Source organism: Sander vitreus, chromosome 8 (genome assembly GCF_031162955.1).
Source record: "Sander vitreus isolate 19-12246 chromosome 8, sanVit1, whole genome shotgun sequence".
NCBI classification, from domain to species: Eukaryota; Metazoa; Chordata; class Actinopteri; order Perciformes; family Percidae; genus Sander; species Sander vitreus.
The window spans coordinates 14431075-14456092 of NC_135862.1; the positions used below are offsets into that span (position 1 = coordinate 14431075).

Sequence of the window (25018 nt, forward strand, 5' to 3'; positions counted from 1 at the left end):
ATTGTCCTCCAGAGGCTGAACTGCAACAAAAAATGACTCCTCTAGAGCAACTTTTAGTGTTTTATGTAACCACTTTAAAACTCAAAATATCTACACTGATTGTTGACTTTGTCAGGAAGAATGTGCTGAACGGTGCATGACAATCAGTGAAAAAGAAAATAAGGTCGAAATACTTTTATTCAGCAGCCTGTTAAATGGTTGGTTTCAATTAAAGTGGATTTTTTTTCTCTTGAACGTATGTGATTCTCCATTTTATTCCCTCTTGTGTCCCCAGTAGGCCTACTACTTAATACTGCAGGCTTGAGAGGAAACTCAACATCTTGTGGAAACGTTCCTGTCCAAGGTCCTGAAATCTGCTTTCCCAAGCATGCGCCATGTGACTTCACCCAGCACTGCCGAGCTCAGCACCAAGCCTGCTGCTTTCTGGAGATTTCATGTGAGGAAAAGGACGAACCCCAAACCCCTTTCCCTCTCATCTTGCGTTGTTTAGACTGTTTATTTTTCGCCGCACCGCCCCCCCCTTCCCTCTTTTTTATCGGATAATGTGGACCTTCAAAGCGCTCGGAGTATGACACAAGGTTTTAGGATGCTGGACTTGTGCTGCTCGTTTCGTTCCTCTCTTTTTACTTAAATGCCAACACGGTGAATGCGTCGGACAAAGTGGACAAGCCTGCTGGTCCGCATTCAGAAAGTCAACATATTGTCTTTCTGGATTCTATTTTCCCTGGAGCGACTTCAGAAGGATGTAACGACCGATCCACCTTGCGAAGCTGAAGTCTTCTCATCAAAATGCAGAAGGGAATACGACTTAATGATGGTCATGTCACCTACCTGGGGATTTTGGCGAAAAAGGATGGTACAAGACGAGGGTGCTTGAGCAAAAAAAGCTCAGACAACACGAAATGGCACACAAAGTGGTTTGCTTTGTTACAAAATATGCTCTTTTATTTTGAGAACGAGTCCAGCTCTCGACCCTCGGGATTATACCTGTTGGAGGGATGCATATGCGACAGGGCGCCTTCACCAAAACCTTCACAGTCAGCCAAGGAGTGTTTGGAAAAGCAGGTATGGAGAGCGTGCGCGCGCACGCACAAACACACGCACACACACACACACACACACACACACACACACGCACACACACACACACACACACACACACACACACACACACACACACACACACACACTGGGTGGAAAATTATCTCCTACGCCGCAAACGCCTTTGAACTATTTTATTCGCGAACAAAACGATTTTCTTATGCTTATATTCTTATATCCAATCGCATGATGACCTCAAGTCCAGCGCAGCAAAATAGCACGAGGTTCCAGATTTCTGTATTGCACGTTATGTAATCCATGCATGGCATTAGTGATGAGGTAACACTTACACCTAATGATATTAACATGATAACAGTTGCACTTGCACTGGGCTATGCAGTGTTTTGCTTTAGGTTGCAGCAAACCCGAGTTTGATGATTTTTGATGGGATAGTTGGTGCAAGGGATGTAAATGGATTTCTGTTCTTTTCAGGATAATGCATTTGCATCCTAGTTGGTCACATATTTTGCTTTTGACTTTCAGTCATTATCTTTTTGACGTTTTAGGGTGGAGAGTGATATAATGCTCCTTCCAATAAAACATGCACACACACAAAAAGTTGTTGCCTCAAGGTTTCCATCTTGTGGTGAAATGATGAAACTACAGCTGAAGCTGCAAAAACAGAAGGGTGCCAGTGAGTGATCAGTCAGCTCGCATCTAAATGACCTGAATGAAATGATTCAGTCTAATACTGGAATTTGTAATTATCATTATAGATGGTAATTATTGTATCGCTTCTTATTAGTGGTATCAAATCGTTAAGGAAGACTCCATCACACAATGTTAAGACTACATGTAGCAGGATACATTTAAATCATATCTGCAAATGAAGTATCCACTAGATCTTAAAAACACTCCTCTGGCTGCTTCTTAACACAGCAAAACATGAAAGTGAGGAGTAGAAAGGTTGACAGGTCTGTTGACATTGTTATTGTATATAACCGGAACATAATGCTTCACTGCCACTGGCTCTCCTTTCCTCTCTCCAGGCTCTGTGCCTGGCTCTACCGGTAGGGCTGCAGTCCAAAGTGAGTCCTGGCTCTTCCTGTGAACAGCTGCCTTTGTGCTGACGAAGCAGAATGCAACACACTGGCTAATGTTGTGCTCTCACAGTTGCTTTAAAGGCACCCAAAAAACCTCCCTGAAAGAATTTGGATTATTTTTTTTATTTTTGTCAGCAGTGCTGTTTCCAATGCATTGTGCTGTTTTAAATGCATAAATGTGAACATGAACATGCAGAGAAAAGCCTGATCCATCGATGGACTGAATTCATGATAAACTTAAAGGAAGATGCTTGATTGCTTTGTCCTGCGAATCATGTTTGCTGAGAGTGAAAGCACTGAGAGGTACACAAATAATGAATGACTAATGTGACTGATATTATGGGCTGCTGAAGAGTTACCGCTCAGTGTAAACAAACAAACATCCTTAACAAGGACAAATAAGAGTAAGAAAATATCACCTCTATCTCCTTTGATTCATGGTTTTGTGCAAACGTTTTAGCAATCCACCATAATCCCTACATTATATTTATCCTCAAATGCATTTAGTGTGAAAATAATAATGCATTTGAGCCTGAGGTTTCTATGGCAACGCTTATTTGCATCCTAAAGAATGATGCAGTTGGGAGAGGTGGGGTAACAGAGAGGATAGAAGTAGTGTCTCGCATCTCTCCTATTAATGCGAGCGCTATCTGGGCTAAATTGGTTCCTTGCAGTACCTTGGAGGGGTCAGTGTCCATTTATAGAAAACACAGCTCCCTCACACTGGGAAACAGCAGCACTTCGACCAATAACACACGAAGCTAGATGGTTGATTTGATACAAACTGTACAGTAAATCAAAAAATTTGACTAATACGTACCAGTGATGTATGACAACCTGGTGATGTTGGTATGGAGAAGGCTAACATCCAAACTAAAGATCCTCATTAAAATGAAAGCGGATGCAAATAGAGTGATAACCAACACTTAGTGCTCCAGGGAATATACTACCGTATAGATCTCATTATAGGATTCAGGAAAGTCCTTCAGTATTGCTGTAATAAAACTGAGCTGTTTATCAGTCAGTAGCAATTATACAAGACAAAAGAATTATTCCACTCATGTCTAATTAATTATTTACCACTCATATCTACAGCACAGCAAGACTGACAAGTGAGTGTTGCCCCATAACAAAAGAGTATAGGCTATAAGAGCAAATAATACTCATGGATCTATATGATACATTTTATAAATGCTTTATCAATCTCATATATCTCTGTTCTGACCAGTAATGATTTTTTAAAGGTGCATGACTCAGCCATAAACATAAAGCAGGAAGCAGACAGTGCACTTATAACATTGCCTCACACCAGACACTCACCGCGCTCTTAGAGAGATCATGAGGGAAAACTACAACAACATGCATGCCTCTCTAAATAGATTTTCTTTGACGGTAGGATGAATACCTAATGAATGTGAAGATGGAAGAGCAGTCAGCCATGAATAATGATCAGTTGCAGGTTGATAGGCGCCTGTTGAACATCTGCAGGCCAAAGATTAGAGTCTGGTCTCCCTCAGCATGGCTGGACCACTCAACAGGAAAAATGACATTTCACTTATGGGACTTGTGGTATTGTTTTATCATGGCTCACTTTATTATATTTAATATATTAAGTAAAATATTCTATATGTAGCTCTCGTCAAAAAGGCCCTCTTAAACATAATATAAACCCAAGAACTATTACATTTAGAATTAAAAGAAAGTTGCATTTATAAATACAGGTGATGTATTATTCTTTCTTTGATATTAGAAAATGTAATTATTTTAACTGTTTGTACTGTAAGATAAGTTATTTATAAGATTATTATTTATTTATTTATCTATTTATAAGATATTTTAAGCATCCGTTTGGACACTTTATTGTGGGGTAAAACATACTTTTACCCACTTTGCAAACCCTCAAGGATCACTATATTTGATGTAAAGGCAATATTTGCTCTATTTACATTTATACAGTTACAGCATTGTGTCATTTCACCAGTGATAGCATAAATGTTAAATCCTAGTAAAAATAGCAATACTCTGTAACGAGTAAAGGTTTTGTATAAAAAAAAATTATTTAAGCAAAAGTAAGTATTATCAGCAACAATGTTATTTAGTATCAAAAGTAAAAGTAATTATCCTTATGCAGAATATCTCCGTACATACGAGGAAATTCCAAATAGATGTTTCACAATTTGAAACCCCCAAAATCTCCATCCATCTTCAACCGCTTATCCGATGTTGGGTCGCGGGGGGAGCAGCTACAGCAGGGGACCCCAAACTTCCCTTTCTCGAGCCACATTAACCAGCTCCGACTGGGGGATCCCAAGGCATTCCCAGGCCAGGTTGGAGATATAATCCCTCCACCTAGTCCTGGGTCTTCCCCGAGGCCTCCTCCCAGCTGGACGTGTCTGGAACACTTCCCCAGGGAGGCGCCCAGGGAGCATCCTTACCAGATGCCCGAACCACCTCAACTGGCTCCTTTCGACACGAAGGAGCAGCGGCTCTACTCCGAGCTCCTCACGGATGACTGAGCTTCTCACCCTATCTCTAAGGGAGACGCCAGCCACTCTCCTGAGGAAACCCATTTTGGCCGCTTGTACCCTGGATCTCGTTCTTTCGGTCATGACCCAGCCTTCATGACCATAGGTGAGGGTAGGAACGAAAACTGACCGGTAGATCAAGAGCTTTGCCTTCTGGCTCAGCTCTCTTTTCGTCACAACGGTGGGATAAATGGAATGTAATACCGCACCTGCTGCGTCGATTCTCCGACCAATCTCCCGCTCCATTGTCCCCTCACTCGCGAACAAGACCCCAAGGTATTTGAACTCCTTCACTTGGGGTAAGGACTCATTCCCTACCTGGAGAAGGCACTCCATCGGTTTCCTGCTGAGAACCATGGCCTCAGATTTAGAGGTGCTGATCCTCATCCCAGCCGCTTCACACTCGGCTGCGAACCGATCCAGTGAGTGCTGAAGGTCACAGGCCGATGATGCCATCAGGACCACATCATCTGCAAAAAGCAGCGATGAGATCCCCAGCCCACCGAACTGCAACCCCTCCCCACCCCGACTACGCCTCGATATCCTGTCCATAAATATTACAAACAGGATTGGTGACAAAGCGCAGCCCTGGCGGAGGCCAACCCTCACCTGAAACGAGTCCGACTTACTGCCGAGAACCCGGACACAGCTCTCGCTTTGGTCGTACAGAGATTGGATGGCCCTGAGAAGAGACCCCCCTCACCCCATACTCCCGCAGCACCTCCCACAGTATCTCCCGGGGGACCCGGTCATACGCCTTCTCCAGATCCACAAAACACACGTAGACCGGTTGGGCATACTCCCAGGCTCCCTCCAGGATCCTTGCGAGAGTGAAAGATCTGGTCCATTGTTCCACGACCAGGACGGAATCCACATTGTTCCTCTTCAATCTGAGGTTCGACTATCGACCGAACCCTCCTTTCCAGCACCTTGGAGTAGACTTTACCAGGGGAGGCTGAGAAGTGTGATACCCCTGTAATTGGCACACACCCTCTGGTCCCCCCCCCCTTTTTGAAAAAGGGGAACCACCACCCCGGTCTGCCACTCCTTAGGCACTGTCCCAGACTTCCACGCAATGTTGAAGAGGCGTGTCAACCAAGACAACCCCTCCACACCCAGAGCCTTGAGCATTTCTGGACGGATCTCATCAATCCCAGGGGCTTTGCCACTGTGGAGTTGTTTGACTACATCAGTAACTTCCGCCTGGGAAATTGACGACAATCCCCCCCCATCATCCTCCAGCTCTGCCTCTAACATAGAGGGCGTATTAGTCGGATTTAGGAGTTCCTCAAAGTGCTCCTTCCACCGCCCTATTACCTCCTCAGTTGAGGTCAACAGCGTCCCATCCTTACTGTACACAGCTTGGATGGTTCCCCGCTTCCCCCCTCCTGAGGTGGCGAACGGTTTTCCAGAAGCACCTTGGTGCCGACCGAAAGTCCTTCTCCATGTCTTCTCCGAAACTTCTCCCACACCCGCTGCTTTGCCTCTTTCACGGCAGAGGCTGCAGCCCTTCGGGCCCTTCGGTACCCTTGCAACTGCCTCCGGAGTCCTCTGGGATAACATATCCCGGAAAGACTCCTTCTTCAGTCGGACGGCTTCCCTGACCACCGGTGTCCACCACGGTGTTCGTGGGTTACCGCCCCTTGAGGCACCTAAGACCCTAAGACAGCCCCTCGCCGCAGCTTCAGCAATGGAAACTTTGAACATTGTCCACTCGCTTTCAATGCTCCCAGTCTCTACAGGGATGCACGAAAAGTTCCACCGGAGGTGTGAGTTGAAAGTCTGTCGGACAGGGGCCTCCTCCAGACGTTCCCAATTTACCCGCATTACCCTTTTGGGCTTACCAGGTTTGTCCAGAGTCTTCCCCCACCCCCTGACCCAACTCACCACCAGATGGTGATCGGTTGACAGCTCCGCCCCTCTCTTCACCCGAGTATCCAAAACATACGGCCTCGGATCAGATGAAACGATTATAAAATCGATCATTGACCTTTGGACTAGGGTGCTCTGGTACCAAGTACACTTATGAACATCCCTATGTTCGAACATGGTGTTCGTTATAGACAATCCATGACTAGCACAGAAGTCCAACAACAAACAACCACTCTGGTTTAGATCAGGGAGGCCGTTCCTCCCAATCACGCCTCTCCATGTGTCTCCATCATTGCCCACATGCGCGTTGAAGTCCCCCAGCAGAACTATGGAGTCCCCCACTGGAGCCCCATGTAGGACTCCACTCAAGGTCTCCAAGAAGGCCAAAAACTCTGAACTCTTGTTTGGTGCATATGTACAAACAACAGTCAGAGTTTCCCCCCCACAACCCGCAGGCGTAGGGAGGCAACCCTCTCGTAAACTCCAACGTAGCGGCGCTCAGCCGGGGGCTTGTGAGTATCCCCACACCCGCCCGGCGCCTCACACCCTGGGCAACTCCAGAGAAGAAAAGAGTCCAACCCCTATACAGGAGTATGGTTCCAGAACTGAGACTGTGCATAGAGGCAAGCCCCACCAGATCTAACCGGTAGCGCTCCACCTCCCGCACCAGTTCCAGCTCCTTCCCCCACAGAGAGGTGACATTCCACGTCCCCAGAGCCAGCATCTGCTGCCCGGGTCTGATCCGTTGAGGCCCCTGACCTTCACTGCCACCCGTGTGGCAGCACACCCAACCCCAGCGGTTCCTCCGGTGGGCCCATGGGATGGAGAGATAGGTGCCACGTAGCTTTTTCGGGCTGTGCCTGGCCGGGCTCCATGGCAAACTCGGCCACCAGACGCTCGCTGACGGGCCCTCCATCTGGGCCTGGCTCCAGACGGGGGCCCCGGGCTTCCTCCGGGCAGGGTCACTCTATCTCTTCCTCGGTCACTCATAGGGTTTTTGAACCATTCTTTGTCTGGCCCCTCACCTGAGACCACTTTGCCTTGGGAGACCCTACCAGGAGCACAAAGCTCCAGGCAACACAGCCCTCAGGTTCATAGGGACACACAAACCTCTCCACCACGATAAGGTGATGGTTCCCGGAGAGGAAAAATCTGACCCTATCAATGACCCATGCATAATCTATGAAACCATAGTAAATTATTCGAAATGCTAATGTAACAATAATTATAACAATAATAACAATACTAATAATACATTATTTTCAGTTGAGCTTTAGTTGCTAGGAAACAGGTCTCACACAGTTATGTAATTGGCCGTGGTTCCAGCCTCCATGTCTTATGGCATTTCCTCCTGGGAACCAGAGACATCCCAGGAACCGAGCTGGGGGAGGGTTCCCTCAGTGAGCTCCATCAATTGCAGTGGTGGGCGAGAAAGATGTGGCTTCCCCAGGCCCTGTGTGGTTTTAAATCACCCGCTTGATGTCTGCAGCAGCGAGGCAGTGCAACAAACACAAAGACAAAAGCAGTGGAGAAGCTTCAGTTAAGCCCCTATATAATAGATTTATCTAAAAGGTATGCAATAACGAATGCTCCTTTCTGTGTAGAACATATAACATGTCAGGTTAATGATAGCCCTTTCTCCCTTGTTTGTTTCAGTACTATTTCACTGTCAACTTTACCCATGAAAACCAAAAGGCGCTTGAGTTACGCACAGAAGATGTAAAGGACTGTGATGAATGGGTGGCTGCAATATCACACGCCAGGTAAAGGCACACATCAGTGAAATGTGCAGACATGGCAATTATAAGTTGAATTAGTCAGTAGAGGGTAAGTAATCTTGGGCTGCTCAGTCTGTAGGGGATGTTGCCATGGTTTCATAAGTGGGGTTAAAATATAAAGAGATGACAGAAAAATGCTTTGTTCACAAGAAAAACCTGATTGCTTCGATGTGAGATGAAACTACACACTGATGTGAAATTCATTACTCAAGCTGCAATACAAAACTGTGTGTGTATGTGTGTGTGTGTGTGTGTGTGTGTGTGTGTGTGTTACAGTTACAGAAACTTGGCCAACGAGCATGAGACTCTCATGCAGAAGTATCTTCATCTGCTTCAGATTGTGGAGACGGAGAAAACAGTTGCTAAGCAACTTCGACAACAGATAGAAGATGGGGAAATAGAGATTGAAAGGCTTAAGTCAGAGGTAATACTCACTGTGATGCCTTTACGCTGAGGAGTAGGGATGTAAACAAATGTGAATACATTATTCAGATTTGAGCGGATACAAATTGCCAATTGACACATTTTTCCCACAAACATCACAACTCTTCTTTTCAAAGTCGTACCTCAGTCAGATCTAAACACACCTTGTCACAATCAGCTGAATTCACTCTTTACAGCAGTGTCAGGATCTCTGATGTGCATTGAGGATAAATCTATTTAAAAATCATAGAAAAAAGGCACTCCTTATAACTTATAATTGCTCTTATTGCTTTTTACTCATTATTATCATTTTTTCTTCACTATCAAAGTAATCCAGGGGAATGTTGTCTGTACAGTATGAACATGAACTGCTAGTAGACAAACCAGCACGATTTTCCTGATGAAAATATTAGAATGTAAATAAATAGGCTACAGGTTAAAAACGCAGATCATTGAGCTTCACCCTCAATTACTTCTCACCAGTCCTCACCAGATTTGTTGTGCAATTCAGGATGAAGCTTGATTGGTGTTCCACAGCTTTCATATTATCATCATCATCATCCGATACTGAAGCCTAGCACCTTGAGTGACTTGAGCTGAAGTTAGGGACCGTCTCACAGTGCATGCTAATGGAACGAGAAAGCTTTTCAGATTTTTGTCTCATTTTTTTTCTCTTTTTTTATCAGAGATGCTTTAGATCAACTTTATTATTCTCAGATTATATAGAATGAAACAAAACAATAATGCATTATAAGCCCATTGACTTGTATTTCCCTACTGTTCTCCTCCTGTTCTATTTCCACAAGGATTATTAATTTCCACCTGAACAATTAACAAACACATCTTTGATTTTGAGTCAATAAAAAAAAGTCATGTTATTATTTAATGGATAACAATATTATGTTATATTGTATATTTTGTTGGTAGTTGTACATATATGTATGATAAGTATAAATGGCAGTAGAAAACAATGTAACACCAGGGTATAAATCCAAATACACATATTTTTGTAAGATAAAAGATACAGTTAGTAGCTCTGCATTATATCCCTACTCAAGAGTATCTGTCTGGGCTATTGTATTCTTCTGATGGTGGACGTTTTACTGTTGAAATCTCCAACATTTTGTCCTTTCTGACCAAACCACAATAAGCAAGGATTACAGGGTTTTCCATGTATAGATGGATGTGTGGCAGCCACACACAGTATCAGTCAGACCTGCTGTAAATAGACTTCCTAAAGTGGCACAATAATACTATATTACCACTTCTTCTCATTCCTCATCTCGCCAACACAGCAAGTAACAGCTGAACCAGTGGGAAAATGATGGATTATGCTGATTATTGTTATGTTTGTCTCATATGTATGAAGAAGTGTAAGAGGACAGAAATGGAAACACTGCATTGTCACAGAGAGAGACGTGTTCAGGCCAACCACACTCCACTTTGCATCTCCTCTCAGAAACAATGCCTCCAATAGGGCTGCGTTCCCGGCTGTAATCTTCAGATCAAATAGTCATTTTACTTTAATGTGCAAATGTGATGCTTGAAATCAATTTATGTGCTGAATATGCATAAACACGGCTTTTAAATTGCATCACTTCTATGAAATGCAATGACAATTAACTCTCTTGCCGTCTACAACGTAAATGGAGACACTTAGCTTCAAACAGTTCAAGGCAGCTCCAATCTGTCTTATTTTTCAGCAGCCTATTACCTCATGTCAACATACAAGACAGTTTGGTTCTATTTACATGACCAATGTAAATAAATAAATATTGATGCAGAGGTACCAGCCAAGTGAACACAGCTAGTTTAGTCAGGCTAATGTCTCAGTGTTGACAGTGCTCACAGGTCCTGTCCTGTTGACTCAGTCACTTTGTTTACATGCTGGTACAGTAAGTGAGAAGTGTGTGAGTGGGAATGATTAGTCTTTCTTGTGGTTGCCTCCACGGCAGATCTCTGGGATGCTCAAAGACAACGAGAAGATTCACGACAGCCCTGCAGCCACCCCAACAGATGACGACTCAGAAATCAAGAAAATCAAAAAAGTAAACACATGAATTAAAACTTGTTGCTAAATTTTACATCTTAAGATGCTAAGAAACTGACTACAGCCTTTAAAATTCCAGGTCCAGAGCTTCCTGCGAGGCTGGATCTGCAGGAGGAAGTGGAAGACAATCATCCAGGATTACATCCGCTCACCACATGCAGAGAGCATGAGGAAGAGGAACCAGGTGGTGTTCAGCATGGTGGACTCAGAGGCCGAGTACGTCCAGCAGCTTCACATCCTGGTGAACAATTTCCTGAGGCCCCTCCGCATGGCAGCCAGTTCCAAGAAACCGCCCATCACCCACGATGATGTCAGCAGCATCTTCCTCAACAGGTTGGATCCTCTTGTCCCACAGAGCACTTCCAATAACAGCCTTACAAAACATAGTCATCTTAAAGGTACCCTGTGGAGGTATTTTTTTTAACACTAGTAGCATTATGGAACAATGTTATTGTGAGTGGAAGCTCGATTTGTTTATATCTCTTGGACATGCGCTATTCCACTGAATGCCAATTGGTGGCAGTAATGGGCAAGAAACGAAGAAGACTGCTAGCTAGCAAAATATATGTAAACAATGCAGATGTAAAATCACAAATCACCTTTTCAAATGTTTTATAAGGAAGGAGATGTATGATCTCAAGGATACATACAATGTATTTCTAATGTGGCTACTTTTACAGTAAAAAAAAACATTTAAACATTTAAAGGTTGTAAGACTCAGTGACATTCTATTTTAACCTCAATATAAACAATATTCCTATAAAGAAAGGTCAGAAATGAAAAAAATATGAGCTGTACAAGCTATATGCAGTCTATTGGATTATCTAGGATTCTCTTATATTAAATTCAAGGTTCCAGATTGAGTTTTGTGTCCCATTAGACAAATCTTTGCCGAACACACAGACATTACAATGAAGACAGTAATCTACACACACCCCTATTGGCCTATTCCAAATCCACCCACACACTCATCCAAGCACATGCATGCTAAAAACCTGCACACCCATGCGTCTGGTGTCAGGGCTTTCTTTCATCACAACTTCACTGGATTTGGGCAAAATTATGAACACAAACTCTGTATTTGTTTGAGAAGTTGATCATTTTTTCTTTCTTTTTTGTCAGCGAAACTATCATGTTTCTACATCAGATATTTTACCAAGGTCTAAAAGCCAGAATAGCGAGCTGGCCAACATTAGTGCTGGGTAAGAAACATTTTCATTTCATGACTTTTTTCATAATGTGACCATTGTGAAGCTGGTTCAGTGTGAGTGTCAAATATGATTAAAGATGGATGGTGAATTACTCCACAGTATTGTTTGTGTTCTTGTGACAGTAAAGTATCTTGGTATTGATCCCTCTATAGCCGACCTGTTCGACATCCTGCTACCCATGCTGAACATCTACCAAGAGTTTGTGAGGAACCACCAGTACAGCCTGCAGATCCTGGCTCACTGCAAGCAGAACAGAGACTTTGACAAGCTGCTGAAGCAGTACGAGGCCAAGCCCGACTGTGAGGAGAGGACTCTGGAGACCTTCCTCACCTACCCCATGTTCCAGGTGAGCTCATTTGTCTCACAGATATACACAAGAAATAAAGGCAGACCCATTTGTTTGCTGCAGAGCTGCAGTCTGGAGCCAGATTTTGGTGTTAATTCTGAGCTCTCGCCGCCATTCTGGGCTAAGTTCTTCCCTCCATATAGAAATGTTACCCTTGGGCTGTATAATTCACCAACTTAATACTAGTTGGCTATAGCTATGCCAATAAAACCCAGTTGTAGCTGTCTGTAATGTGGTTTTGTTTTCTCGATATTCAAAGCTGGATGTCACTGAAGTCACTGTCTGTGATCCAAATGTAAACAAAAGGACAGGCCTGTCACCAACATGCAAAACTGTGGTGGAATCTGCTCTCACATCCAAAACAAGTTAACTCTTTAAATATTCTTGAATATTGTTTATATAGTGTACCTATAATTTATATGGTTGCAAGTTTTAGTTTTGAAGTCCATAGCCATTTTAGGCTTCTCTCTTATAATGTATCTTAAAAATGTCACTTTTGACTATTAATTCTTTTAGTCAGTTTGCAACCCACTCTCATGTGTTTATAATGTTTGTAAACATCGAAGTTATACAGTGCATTTGGTTATGATCTGTTGTAAACGTGTCTTACCCAGAGTATATTCTGACATTGGACAGCGAATTGCCCATATTTTAACCTCTATTCCACTGCTATTAATACATGTTAATAGCAATTTTCAGGTTTTATTTATTGCTCTCAAAGCATGTCAGACTTATTTCCCTAATTACAATTGACCTGCAGTGCATAACCTTGAGATGCACTGTTTCAGTTGCTCTATAATCTAAGGTGAAGATGAAAGATGAGCCCACAATCTCTGGAGAAACCTGCTGCACAACTCATGGTAAATATGTCAAATGGCAAATACTACATAGGATTTAACAATAATTGTAACCAAATTGGCAAATTTCCATTTCATGTGTTCTGGGCTCTATTCTGGCTATCATGGCTCAACCAAAGATCCGATTCCTTCTCGAGCACTCATTGACTCTCTGAGTGATGTCCCATATTGTAGCATCACTGATCAAGAACAGAAACAGCAGGCATGTGTCTGCTTTTGCTCAGAATATCCTTGTAGTGTTTTTCATATCTATGAAAAGCAGTTGTTTTTTGGAGCTCAGGCTTTAATAATGGCTCCTTTCTGGCAAGGCACGCAGTTTCTCGACAGTCCCCACTGCTGGGGCCTACTGCAGGCTGTGCTGTGTTGATAATACATTTTGCTGATGAGTGCAGATTGTGCTCTCCACTGATCTACTTCTCATTAGTGTGCGTGCATGTTGGCACGTGCATGTAAGCTCTTATATTTGAGTGTGACTCCCCTGTTGCTTTTTGTTTTGTCTCTGTAGATTCCCCGCTACATTCTTACGCTCCACGAACTTCTGGCCCACACTCCCCATGAACATGTAGAGAGAAACAGTCTGGACTACGCCAAATCTAAGCTGGAGGAGCTTTCCAGGTACTTCTGTATCAACAATTTCTCCGATTTCATTCAACCACATAGGTCATTTGTTCCTACCATCTAATACAATCCACAGGAGCATTTCCCAAATAAGCACCGCTACCAGTGGCAGGAGATCAACACACCCTCATAACTAAACATAACCATTGCAGTTTTAAGGTGTGGTTAATGTTGTGAAAAGGTCACCGTTTGGTTAGGTTTAGGCAACAAAACTATTTGGTTAGGTTTAGGAAAAGATTACTTGACTTCCTCCTTTACGTCTGTCATAATTACTACAACCACTAGAGGCCATAGCCACAATATACGTGAATATGGGTATATAATGGGGTTGTTTTATAGGGGAGGACAGTCCTTTCCATATAATAAAGTTAAGTCAAGACTTGTATGGCATCTCGACTGAGCGACATCACTTTACACGACATAAAGGGCATAAATGTTAGGTCGTACATTTATATACATTTACATAAATCTAGCAAATAATTTAACAAACTACCAGTATGATGAAACTGGTTATCATGTTTTCCGTAATAATTGTAGTAACAAAAAACATAAAACATTTCTAGGAGAAGTTTAACTGTATATAGAACATAGAGTAAATTATTCTTTTATTACCCGTAAAAACATGCAGAGGTTGTAATACTTTTTAAAGCAGTATCTGCAGGGCAAACTGTATGTTGCCAAAGAGGCAAAGAAAGTATGACAAGCACTTGCCTTTTACTTTTAACGACCGCATAACTGAAGGCTACCCAGATGACTTTATTAACTTTATTACATATTATTTATCTCATTAGAAATTTGACATATGCTCACTGACTCAGATTTTATTAAGGGTTACTGAATCCTATATAGATTAAATGAGAATAATTAAATTGTCCTTTTTCCTAGAATCATGCACGATGAAGTGAGCGAGACCGAGAACATCAGGAAGAACCTGGCAATAGAGCGCATGATCATAGAGGGCTGTGAGATTCTCCTCGACACCAGCCAGACATTTGTAAGACAAGGTAACGCCTGCCTGCTGTACTTTAGATCCCAGCAAAGAGACCTCCAATTCAACAGAAAAGCAGACTTGTAAGAGAGGGGGATTTCCTGTCCCTCCTTACCTGTCTGACAACCTGATCTCACATCTTCAGCACTGTATTGAGGGGAAAATACTGAGTTACAAAGAAGATATCTCTCTCTCTCTCTGGGGAATAACGTGTACAGGCTTTAATTTCCAAGTGTAATTAAACTGTTCAGAGGCAAACTGATGATGAATCTGGGACTATAAATGTCACACGTCCCCAACAGGCCTTGATGGAGAGGGAAACCCGAAATGGTACATTATTTAATCCTTAGTATCTCATGTGACTCTACATGTAGAAGAAGGCTAGACAAGCATGTAATATTGATTCTTTCTTTTATTCAGTTCCTCCACTGCCAGCTCCTCTTGCTCCTTTTTTTTCTACCCCCTGTCCTTGCCTCTTTTCCACTTATACACTCTTTTATTCCCACATACAGGGTCTCTCATCCAGGTGCCGATGAGCGAGAAGGGCAAGATCACCCGTGGGCGACTAGGCTCTCTGTCTCTGAAGAAGGAGGGGGAGAGGCAGTGCTTTCTCTTCTCCAAGCATTTAATCATCTGCACCAGGGGTTCTGGGGGAAAGCTCCATCTCACCAAGGTGTGCCTGCGCTGCTGAGCTAGCAGTGGAGCTGCTCCTCATTTCAAACATCACAATCTTACGGCGCCGCAAAAAACCCTTGAATCTCTGAGCTAATTTGAACGGATTAACTGAGATGAAAGCTACAGGTTTAGCGATGTCGTGGCTTTTATCAGTGGCAACGACCGCTGGAGCTACACACACTCATACAAGCCTGCAAACACACAAGCCTGCACACACAAACACACACACACACACACACACACACACACACACACACAGGCTCACATGTTTGAAAGCAGCTGCTTGATGTCACTTTGATGTGTAATGGAGTGGTGGTGTATTATTACTCCACATTACTCAACATTACAAAGGAAGATTGTTGTTTGGGGTCCAAGATGAGACCAAAAAGCTTTCAACTGAAGGCCTTACATAAAGTTACAGTAAAACTATAATCTTCTTGTGAGATGTTTCAAAATTTTAAACCTGCAATAAATGCTTTTTTTGGCCACTTGTAGGCAGTGGAAACAAGGTGTGAACACAACATTGACATATCACTTTTCAAGCTGATATGACAAACTTGTTAGCAGGTATCAGAGAAAGAAAGAAAAAAAGCTGAAAGACAAAAGGGTTGATGGCAGTGGCCCAATCTGCAGCTGGCCAACAGTTTTCTGCCCAACAAAGGTTGCATTTGTCAATCTATACAGAAAGAAAACTGGTATGTGCTACGACTGTTCACTTGTTCAGTGTGTTTTGCTAATAATTTTAGAGCTGATGTTAATGACACCTTGCATTTGATTCTTGTCCCTTTGACAAAGAGATAGAAACAGCATATAAATGAAAATGTAAAAGTAGTTTTAATTACATTTATATAAGCATTAGAGTTGCTGATGAGCCTTTTTCACAATCACATCTGTATTTTCATGTTTTAATTCTAAAATTCACAGTATAGCACTCTAACGATGAACCTTGAACTGTTTAGTGTAAATGTACAGTATGCTATAGCTGCAATGTAAGAGCATGAGTGAAGAAACTAAATATATACTATATTGTATGTTGTTTCCAGAATGGAGTAGTCTCGCTTATAGACTGCACTCTTATGGAGGACCCTGAGGGGACAGATGATGAGTGTGAGTGTTTTATTCATGTAGCAGCTTACAGAGATATGCATACTATCTACCATGTGTGCTAATGTATATAATGTAGGATTACTAGTGTGTGCCTGAATTTATTAATATGTTATATTTCATTATTTGGAACAGTTGCTAATGTGCTCCAAGGGCAGGCAGTGCCACTAGAAAATAATACAGACTCAACATAAATGTCAAATGATGATGTTAATGCAGATACAGGATAAACACTTGAAATGTATGCATTTTTAGAGAGAAAGAGAGATCACATCTAGTTATGTCTTTGTGTTCGCCTCAAAGCCAAATCAGACAAGAGCGGCCAGGACATGGAGCACCTGGACTTCAAGATTGTCGTGGAGCCAAAGGACAGCCAGTCATTTACAGTCATCCTGGTGGCCTCCTCGAGGCAGGAGAAGTCTGCATGGACCAGTGACATCAGCCAGGCACGTCAACATGCATCACAGTCTCCAGTAATCAGACGAGAAGCCGAAGATGTCGGAAGAAAGCCTGCACGTTACAGAACTCACTAACATTTCTTATGTCCTCTCTTTTTACTTCTACTGCATCTGTCCCACAGTGCATAGACAACATCCGCTGCAATGGGCTGATGATGAACGCCTTCGAAGACAACTCCAAAGTCACAGTGCCGCAGATGATCAAGTAAGCCTTGTTTTTTTTGTATACGCAACTCTTTGCAGCTTTCCCTTTGCAGTCATTTCTAATTTTTATTGTCTTTTTTTATTTTCTGAGCAGGTCAGATTCAAGTCTGTACTGCGATGATGTGGACATCCGCTTCAGCAAGATGATGAACTCCTGCAAGGTGCTGCAGATCCGCTACGCCAGTGTTGAGCGCCTGCTGGAGAGACTGACCGACCTTCGTTTCCTCTCCATCGACTTCCTCAACACCTTCCTGCACTCCTATCGTGTGTTCACCACCGCTGATGTGGTGCTAGACAAGCTCATCACCATCTACAAGAAGCCCATCAGTGCCATCCCTGCTCGGTGAGTCACTTTACATGAGGACAGATTTGAATGTTGTAAAGTTGTTGATGGCACAATACAATAGACAATACAGATAACAATAGACAAACACATCTTACAGTATTTGATATGTTGGCATCCCTCCAGACTTTACCATGCTGCATAAATATGAGATTGATCTATTTGTTGTCCTCTCATCAATGCAAGGCATGTGCAGGAGCCAAGGAGCTTGCAGGTTCAACTTTTAGTTTTTACTGCAGCCATATGACTTGTTTCTTACTGTTTTTATAGCCAGAAGTGATGTATTTGTTTCAGTTTTTACATATAAAGAAGGTGAAGTGAGGAATCTCACTTCAATAATAAAGGCAATACATGTTCTAGGCTACTGTCTAGCAGCTCTTACAAATAGCATAAAACAACAATAGAAAGAAGATAGATAGATAGATAGATAGATAGATAGATAGATAGATAGATAGATAGATAGATAGATAGATAGATACATAAGTAAAATGTGAGTCTAGCTGGTGTTCAGGAATATTTGTTATTGTTGCGTTACATGTGACAGAATTAGTGTTCACATACTGTATGTAACACTGGCATGGTTAAATCCAGTGATTTTCGAAGCTTTGTGTGTGCATTTGGGGAGTTTGTTTTGTTGGTTGCACAGAGAAGCAGCAGATGGAGCAGTAGAGGAAGACCAGCTCCATGATGCTTAGGTATTCCTGTGTGTGTGTGTGTGTGTGTGTGTGTGTGTGTGTGTGTGTGTGTGTGTGTGTGTGTGTGTGTGTGTGTGTGTGTATGTGTGTGTGTGTGTGTGTGTGTGTGTGTGTGTGTGTGTGTGTGTGTTTGTGTGTGTGTATTTATGTGTGTGTTCAGTGGTCGAAAGCAGTAATTGGGTCCAGTCTCTCCTGCCTGCCTGCCTGGGAGTGTCTCAACTGGGCTCTGTCGCTCTATGGCAACCAACATCGGTGCTGCAGGACCCCACCCTTCCCTTCCTCCCCTCCCTCCCTCTCTCCTTGTCTGCAAAAGATCCATAGTGTGAAATATTGACGGAGTGTTGCAGTGGGGCTAACTCGCCGCTCCACAGGCCTGGAGTGAGGGCCCCACTGTGGGGTTCAGATCATGGGGAGCTCCGCATGCCCATGCCCTGCAGCATGCTCTCCTGTGGCGCTTGTCATGTCACTGTGTGAGACACCTACACTTGGCTGCTTGTGTCAGCAGTGGCCATGCGCACTATCACTCGCTATGCTATTTATGGGAACCCGTGAGGTCGCCAGGAGGGTGGCAGGGAGTGGGAGAGGTTTTCTGCAACACTGCAACTTGTATCCTGCTTTAAAACAATGAGACTACTGGTTGCTGTGCTAACTTGGTTTGCATGAATTATTCAGGAGATGTTGTGTATTTAGCTAAGCTCTTAAAACATAGAGAATATTTTCCAAATATCAAGGAAACATATTCATATATCCTAAATTCAAATGCATTTATCCTCCCCTGATGCAGGTCCCTGGAGTTGTTCTTTGCCAGCAGCCAGAACAGTAAATTCCTGTATGGAGAGCCTCCCAGCTCCCCCAGGGCCAGCAGAAAGTTCTCCTCTCCACCTCCTCTCGCTATCGCCAAGAATTCATCCCCAAACCGCCGGCGCAAGCTCTCCCTCAACATCCCTATTATCACTGGGGGAAAAGCTCTTGACCTTGCTGCCCTCAGCTGCTCCTCAAATGGCTATGCAAGCATGTACTCATCCATGTCCCCATTCAGCAAGACCACCTTGGACATCAACAAACTGTATGTGTCCAGCCCTACCTCGAGCAAAATCCCTGATGAGGGAGAAGACAAGAAGGACAAGGTGGAGGATACCTTAGTGAGCAAACAAGGTAGGTCAGCAAGATCCAATCATCAGCAAATTATTCCAATTTTGATATGCAGGAATGATGTTTTTATTGATCTGTGTAATTTTGTTATGATACAGATCACTCTGTACGAGAAGAAAGTGACATTGATCAAAACCAGAGTGATGACGGGGACCCAGAAGCCTCTCCTATCAAATCACCAACCACTCCAAAAAACATCAAATGCAAAAACTCCTCAGGTACATTGTGTCCTAAACATGTGCAGTGACATAACATGCCACAAATCTAGTGTACCAGTCAGTTCCACATTCATTAGAGCCCTCTACATATTTTCTTTGACCACAGTAACAGACTACGTAATATAACAAAGCTTGTAGCTGAAAATATTGTTAGATTTGGAGAGAAAAAAAGGCCAAAGTTTACTGTATGTAGGTTGTGGATTAATTGTTTTAAATGGAAATTTTAGTGCTGACTTTGTTTAAAGAAAACAACAACCTGCCACTGTGAAGTGTAATTCATATCAAATATAAATTGGTTGATGGTTATGATCATGTGGGGAAAGCCAATGCTTGGCTTCAGTAGGTGTTTAGGGAAACTTGTGTCATAGCAACTACATCAGGAGCGTGTTTTCCCTTCCGCCCCCACTAATGAGGCTTTTTCACTGCAGCCAAGATTATCTGTGATTTCTAAATCTAACAAAATCACACAATAGATTTGAAAGGAATCTATCGGATGAAGTAAAGAGTTAAATGAAATTGTGAACCAGCGACTGTCTCACATGGTGTAGAGTTCTTAGCTGCTGATGATCTGTCTATGTTCCCAGGATTTAAACATAGCAGACTGCAGAGAATCTGTTGATTCCTCTGTTATGCTGATATTTGGTGGCTATATTTAGCTGCAACCATCTTGAATATCAAAGCCTCTTGTAAAGGAAAGTCTGGAGGGAAACTGTTGTCTTGGCCTGTAGTGCCCCCTAGCGGACATTTGTGTAACAAAAGCAGGTCATTCTGCAGTCTATACAGATTCAGTTATACTCAGTAATATAAATAATAGTTTTCTGTAAATTTTGAGTTACATATAATGTGTTATGTCCCTCCTCAAACTAACCACCCATTTCATTTACATGCCACCAAAATCAAGCCCTTGCCAGTTTCTGGAGAGTTATTTTCTCTTCATCTGTGCTTCTCTGTAGAGTTCTCCCTGTTTTCCTACAACAACGGCATGGTAATGTCCTCGTGTCGAGAGCTGGACAACAATCGCAGTGCCCTGTCTGCTGCCTCTGCCTTTGCTATTGCTACAGCTGGAGCCAATGAGGGCACACCCACGAAGGAAAAATATCGGCGGATGTCCCTAGCCAGTACTGGTACACATGCCTATTCACTATTCCATTAGGCCTAAGCTCCAGTTTCAGTTACAGGTTAACATAACCAGGCGGCCAAGAATTGCAAAACTGCACCACGTCAGGTCAACTGATATTAGATGTATGGATTCTCCAAACTTTGTTGCTCTTTGCCAAAGCTATATGTATCATAGTGATGAGAGCTTTATGTAAAAACTTACTTGATATGTTTTCTGCATGCTTCCCAACAGATCAGAGAAATGGAGACAAAGAGTTTGTGATCAGACGAGCAGCCACCAACAGAGTCCTGAATGTCCTGAGGCACTGGGTGTCCAAACACTCTCCGGTAAAACACCCCCACACACTTCAAGGCACATTTATAGGAACAGTTCATAACCTGCTGGAACACTGCCATGTTAACACTGGATGTGTTTACATATTCATATACTGATTAATTTCCTCTTTTCACATTGATTCTGTAAGTCGGCTTTTGTAGCAGGGAAACTTTACACAAAATGTTTCAATTTCAATTGTGTGTAACTGGATAAACAATCATGTATTTTGTCTAAACATAAAACTTGATTTCCATCATCCAATAAGTACAAAGTACTGAAAAAATAATAATAATGTGAAATTAAATAAAATGAAGATTCCTCGGAACTGTAGTGATTTCATGCATGTCCCAGGATCCCAAAAAATAGCTGGTGAACCGTGAAGAATGATATCATTGTGCATCATCTCATGTATCTTTGTTAACGTGGTATGCAGAACACGTTTTCATTGCATACAAAATACGTTCCACCTAGTTATATATTGCACAGAGAGCCCTGTCTTTGCAGACTGTTGAATGTCCCTTTTTTGTCAATAACAGATGAAGTAGACAAGAAAGCTAAGCAAAAATTGGTTCACTACAGAGTAGAACACATTTTAAAATAAAATCTAAAAAGCAAAGAATATCACAAATTGGTGAGTGATGATGAAAGTAATTATACAATAGTTTTCAAGCCACCTGTATGTGTGCTGTCCGTCCCTCTCCAGGACTTTGAGAGTAACAATGAGCTGAAGACAAAAGTTATTGTCTTCCTGGAAGAGGTGATGCATGACCCCGAGCTGTTGACCCAGGAGAGGAAAGCAGCAGCCAACATAATCAGGTACCGTTTGTGTGACTACAATTTATTAAACCCAACATTTGAAAATATGTATTATACTGTAGCTACATACTATAGACCTTGACCTTCTCTTACCGTCTGTCAGGACTCTAACTCAGGAAGATCACGGTGACAATCAGATCACCCTTGAAGACGTGACACAACTGGTGAGTGAAGTCAGCTGCTGTTAATAAATGTTTAGTGTGGAGCGGTTTTAAAAGCCGCAGGAGGCAAGATTGTAACAAAAATATTCAAATACATCCACATTTATACAGGTCAAGCAAAAGCACAATGTGGGGCTATGATGGAGAAGAGCGCTCAGTGGTGTTTTAAGCCCCCACCGTCGACTTCAAGGCAGCACTGCGACCCTCAACTTCAAGGCACCTAATCCTAACCGTAACCCTTGCCTAACCCTAGTGCCTTCCATGCAGCGCTGCCTGGAAGACGATGTTGGGGGCTTAAAACACCAAACACCGAGAAGAGGACCTCATCTACATTAGGGCTGCAACTACTGATTATTTTCTGTATCGGTTATTCACTTGGTCTATGAAATGGCTGATTTCCATGAGTAAAAGGTGCATCTCCAAATGCCTTTTTTTCCGACCAACAGTCCAAAATCCAAAGCAGACTAAGAAGACCAAGAAATATTCACATTTGAGAAGCTGGAACCAGATAATCTGTGGCATTTTTGCTAACAAAAAAAAGTTTCTTGATCAATTATTAAAACTGTTTCTCGACTAATCTAATTAATCAAAACGTTATTTCACCTCTACCAACATTAACTGAAAGTAGATTTGCAGACTTGCAGTGAAATTCTAAGGTCTTGTATATACATTCCTCTACCCAGAGAAAGTGACAAATCTAAATCAGTAAAGCATTGCCAAGTCTAAAGAAAGCTTGACAAACGTTGTGCTTTGGGAGAAAGCAATCACACGTGACCATGAACATTCTGGTGTCATTTACCAACATCATATTAACTTTTAAGTATTTATGTTCTGTTTTTTACTTACATGCCACTTTGTGCTAGATTGCCTGGTACAGATTTAATATTTTCTTTTCTGTTTTCTTTCTCCTAGATGGGAGAAGGAAATGTTGAGCCCTTTGAGAGCCACTCTGCATTAGAGATCGCAGAACAGCTCACTTTGTTGGACCACCTGGTGTTTAAGGTCATCCCGTATGAGTGCGTGCCATCACACATCTCAGCTGTGCATGTCTGTGGCCAAGAAGACCACATGGACCAATTTAGTGTTTTTCTTTTTGTTAATCTGTTACCAGGGAATTCTTTGGACAAGGCTGGATGAAGAATGACAAAAATGAGAAGACCCCGTACATCATGAGAACAACAAAGCACTTCAATGATGTATGTTTTAATCAACAAACCCCTTATGCAACGCTTCTTCTGTAACTTTTAGTGATTGTCAACTAATTATAATTAACCATTTGTTTCTCTCTTTCCTCTGCAAGATAAGCAACCTTATTGCCACAGAGATCCTGCGCTGTGAGGACGTGGTCACACGAGTGGTGGTCATAGAGAAATGGGTGGCTGTAGCTGACATCTGTCGCTGTCTCCACAACTACAATGCGGTGCTCGAGATCACCTCCTCCCTCAACCGCAGCTCTGTTTTTCGCCTCAAGAAAACCTGGCTCAAGGTTTCCAAGCAGGTGTGTATCTGTCTATGTATTATGTGTTAACCCTTTTCCTCCTAATGTGCTTAGAGTTATCATTAATTGTGCTCTCGATAACCTTTTTGCTTCCAGACAAAAGGATTGATTGACAAGCTGCAGAAGCTGGTCTCATCAGAGGGAAGGTTCAAAAACCTGAGAGAGGCTTTGAAGAAGTGAGTTCAGTTCAAGGACATAGTTTTGTACTGGATCAATAAAGCAAGCGTGCAGTGCAAGTGAATGATGTATGTGTGTTTTTCCCACCAGCTGTGATCCTCCCTGTGTGCCCTATCTGGGGATGTACCTCACAGACCTGGCTTTCATTGAGGAGGGAACACCAAACTACACCGAAGACAATTTGGTCAACTTCTCGAAGATGAGAATGGTAAGATTTTCAGTGTCCTTGCAAGACTTAGTGCAATTGTGTGTTTTACTGTCAGAAATGAACATCCTGTTTCTCACGTTTTACAGATTTCTCACATCATCAGAGAAATCAGGCAGTTTCAGCAAACAGCATACAAGATTGACCTGCAACCAAAGGTAAATGAATACCAAAACTGTATACGTTAAGTGGTACGCAACCATTCTGTCTTGTGACACCCTAAAGAAAAGCTGCGATGCATATTGCTTTATTTAAATGGGTCATGAACCATAAAGGTTGGGAACCACTGATGTAGACAATGAACAATAGTGGCTGCCTTAGCTGTTTTGTATTGTTTGAAAAGTGTAAAGATTAATTTCAATGAAAAAAAATCTTTAACTTCTTTAACCTTTTTTTTTTTGTAAATGTTCCAGGTAACCCAGTATCTACTGGATAATAGCTTTGTTCTGGATGAAGAAAGCATGTACGAAGCCTCACTCAGAATTGAGCCTAAAGTGCCCAACTGATGGGGAAGTTCATCCTCCACATTATTTTCTCTGTTAATATTACACACCAGTTAACAACTTTTGTATAACTGTACATGTTTAAGATATTTGCTCTTCTGTACAGTAGATGTTTAAGGTTGTTTGTTACTGTTGCCATGACGCCACCTGCTTTAATTCTTTTTTTTTTCCTTTGGGATATTTCAAGCATAATAACAGAGGTCCCTTTAGTTGCACACAACTGTGTTTTCTTAGTGACCAATGACATTATTTTGCATAATTTCACACTGTTTTGACTTTGCACTTTCTGAGCACTCGTGCTGCCGGCCGTTGCTTGAGTTTTATCGATGACTGAGTTTCTCTGCAACCAATGTAGCATTGTAAAAATTTAACTGCATCAAATCAGGTAAAAGTACGGAGAAGCACTTCATTTAAAGATAGGGAACGGTGATCAGTGGAGATGACAGCAAGGTACCTGAAGCATAACTGTCTCTGTGCTCCCCAAACCAAAACAAGAGATAAAGAAAATGATTGGTTTCTTCATTTCTGCTCACTACTGTCAGAGGTTCCCAACTGCTTTTAT

General features: G+C 42.4%; 1 protein-coding gene across 1 annotated transcript; it reads left to right on the forward strand.

Annotated features, from left to right (window-relative positions):
* The first annotated feature begins 789 nt into the window (after positions 1-789).
* Positions 790-24501, forward strand: rasgrf1 (Ras protein specific guanine nucleotide releasing factor 1). The gene is made up of 27 exons (XM_078256946.1): positions 790-1065; positions 8198-8304; positions 8596-8743; positions 10698-10790; positions 10872-11125; positions 11915-11994; positions 12156-12349; positions 13712-13821; positions 14710-14828; positions 15325-15485; positions 16531-16594; positions 16895-17037; positions 17172-17254; positions 17348-17596; positions 19076-19446; positions 19542-19661; positions 20615-20785; positions 21001-21107; positions 21800-21912; positions 22016-22080; positions 22993-23089; positions 23185-23269; positions 23374-23571; positions 23668-23747; positions 23839-23956; positions 24043-24111; positions 24367-24501. Exons 1-27 carry the CDS (start codon positions 790-792, stop codon positions 24457-24459), a joined length of 3768 nt encoding a protein of 1255 aa, XP_078113072.1. The 3' UTR covers positions 24460-24501.
* Positions 24502-25018: the final 517 nt, after the last annotated feature.

Excerpts from the sequence above, each read along its gene's own strand:
- rasgrf1 (XM_078256946.1), top strand. The coding sequence starts at position 790 with ATGCAGAAGGGAATACGACTTAATGATGGTCATGTCACCTACCTGGGG. Across the intron at positions 1,066-8,197 it reads AGGAGTGTTTGGAAAAGCAG|TACTATTTCACTGTCAACTT; the intron begins GTATGGAGAGCG and ends TGTTTGTTTCAG. Across the intron at positions 14,829-15,324 it reads CCAGACATTTGTAAGACAAG|GGTCTCTCATCCAGGTGCCG; the intron begins GTAACGCCTGCC and ends TCCCACATACAG.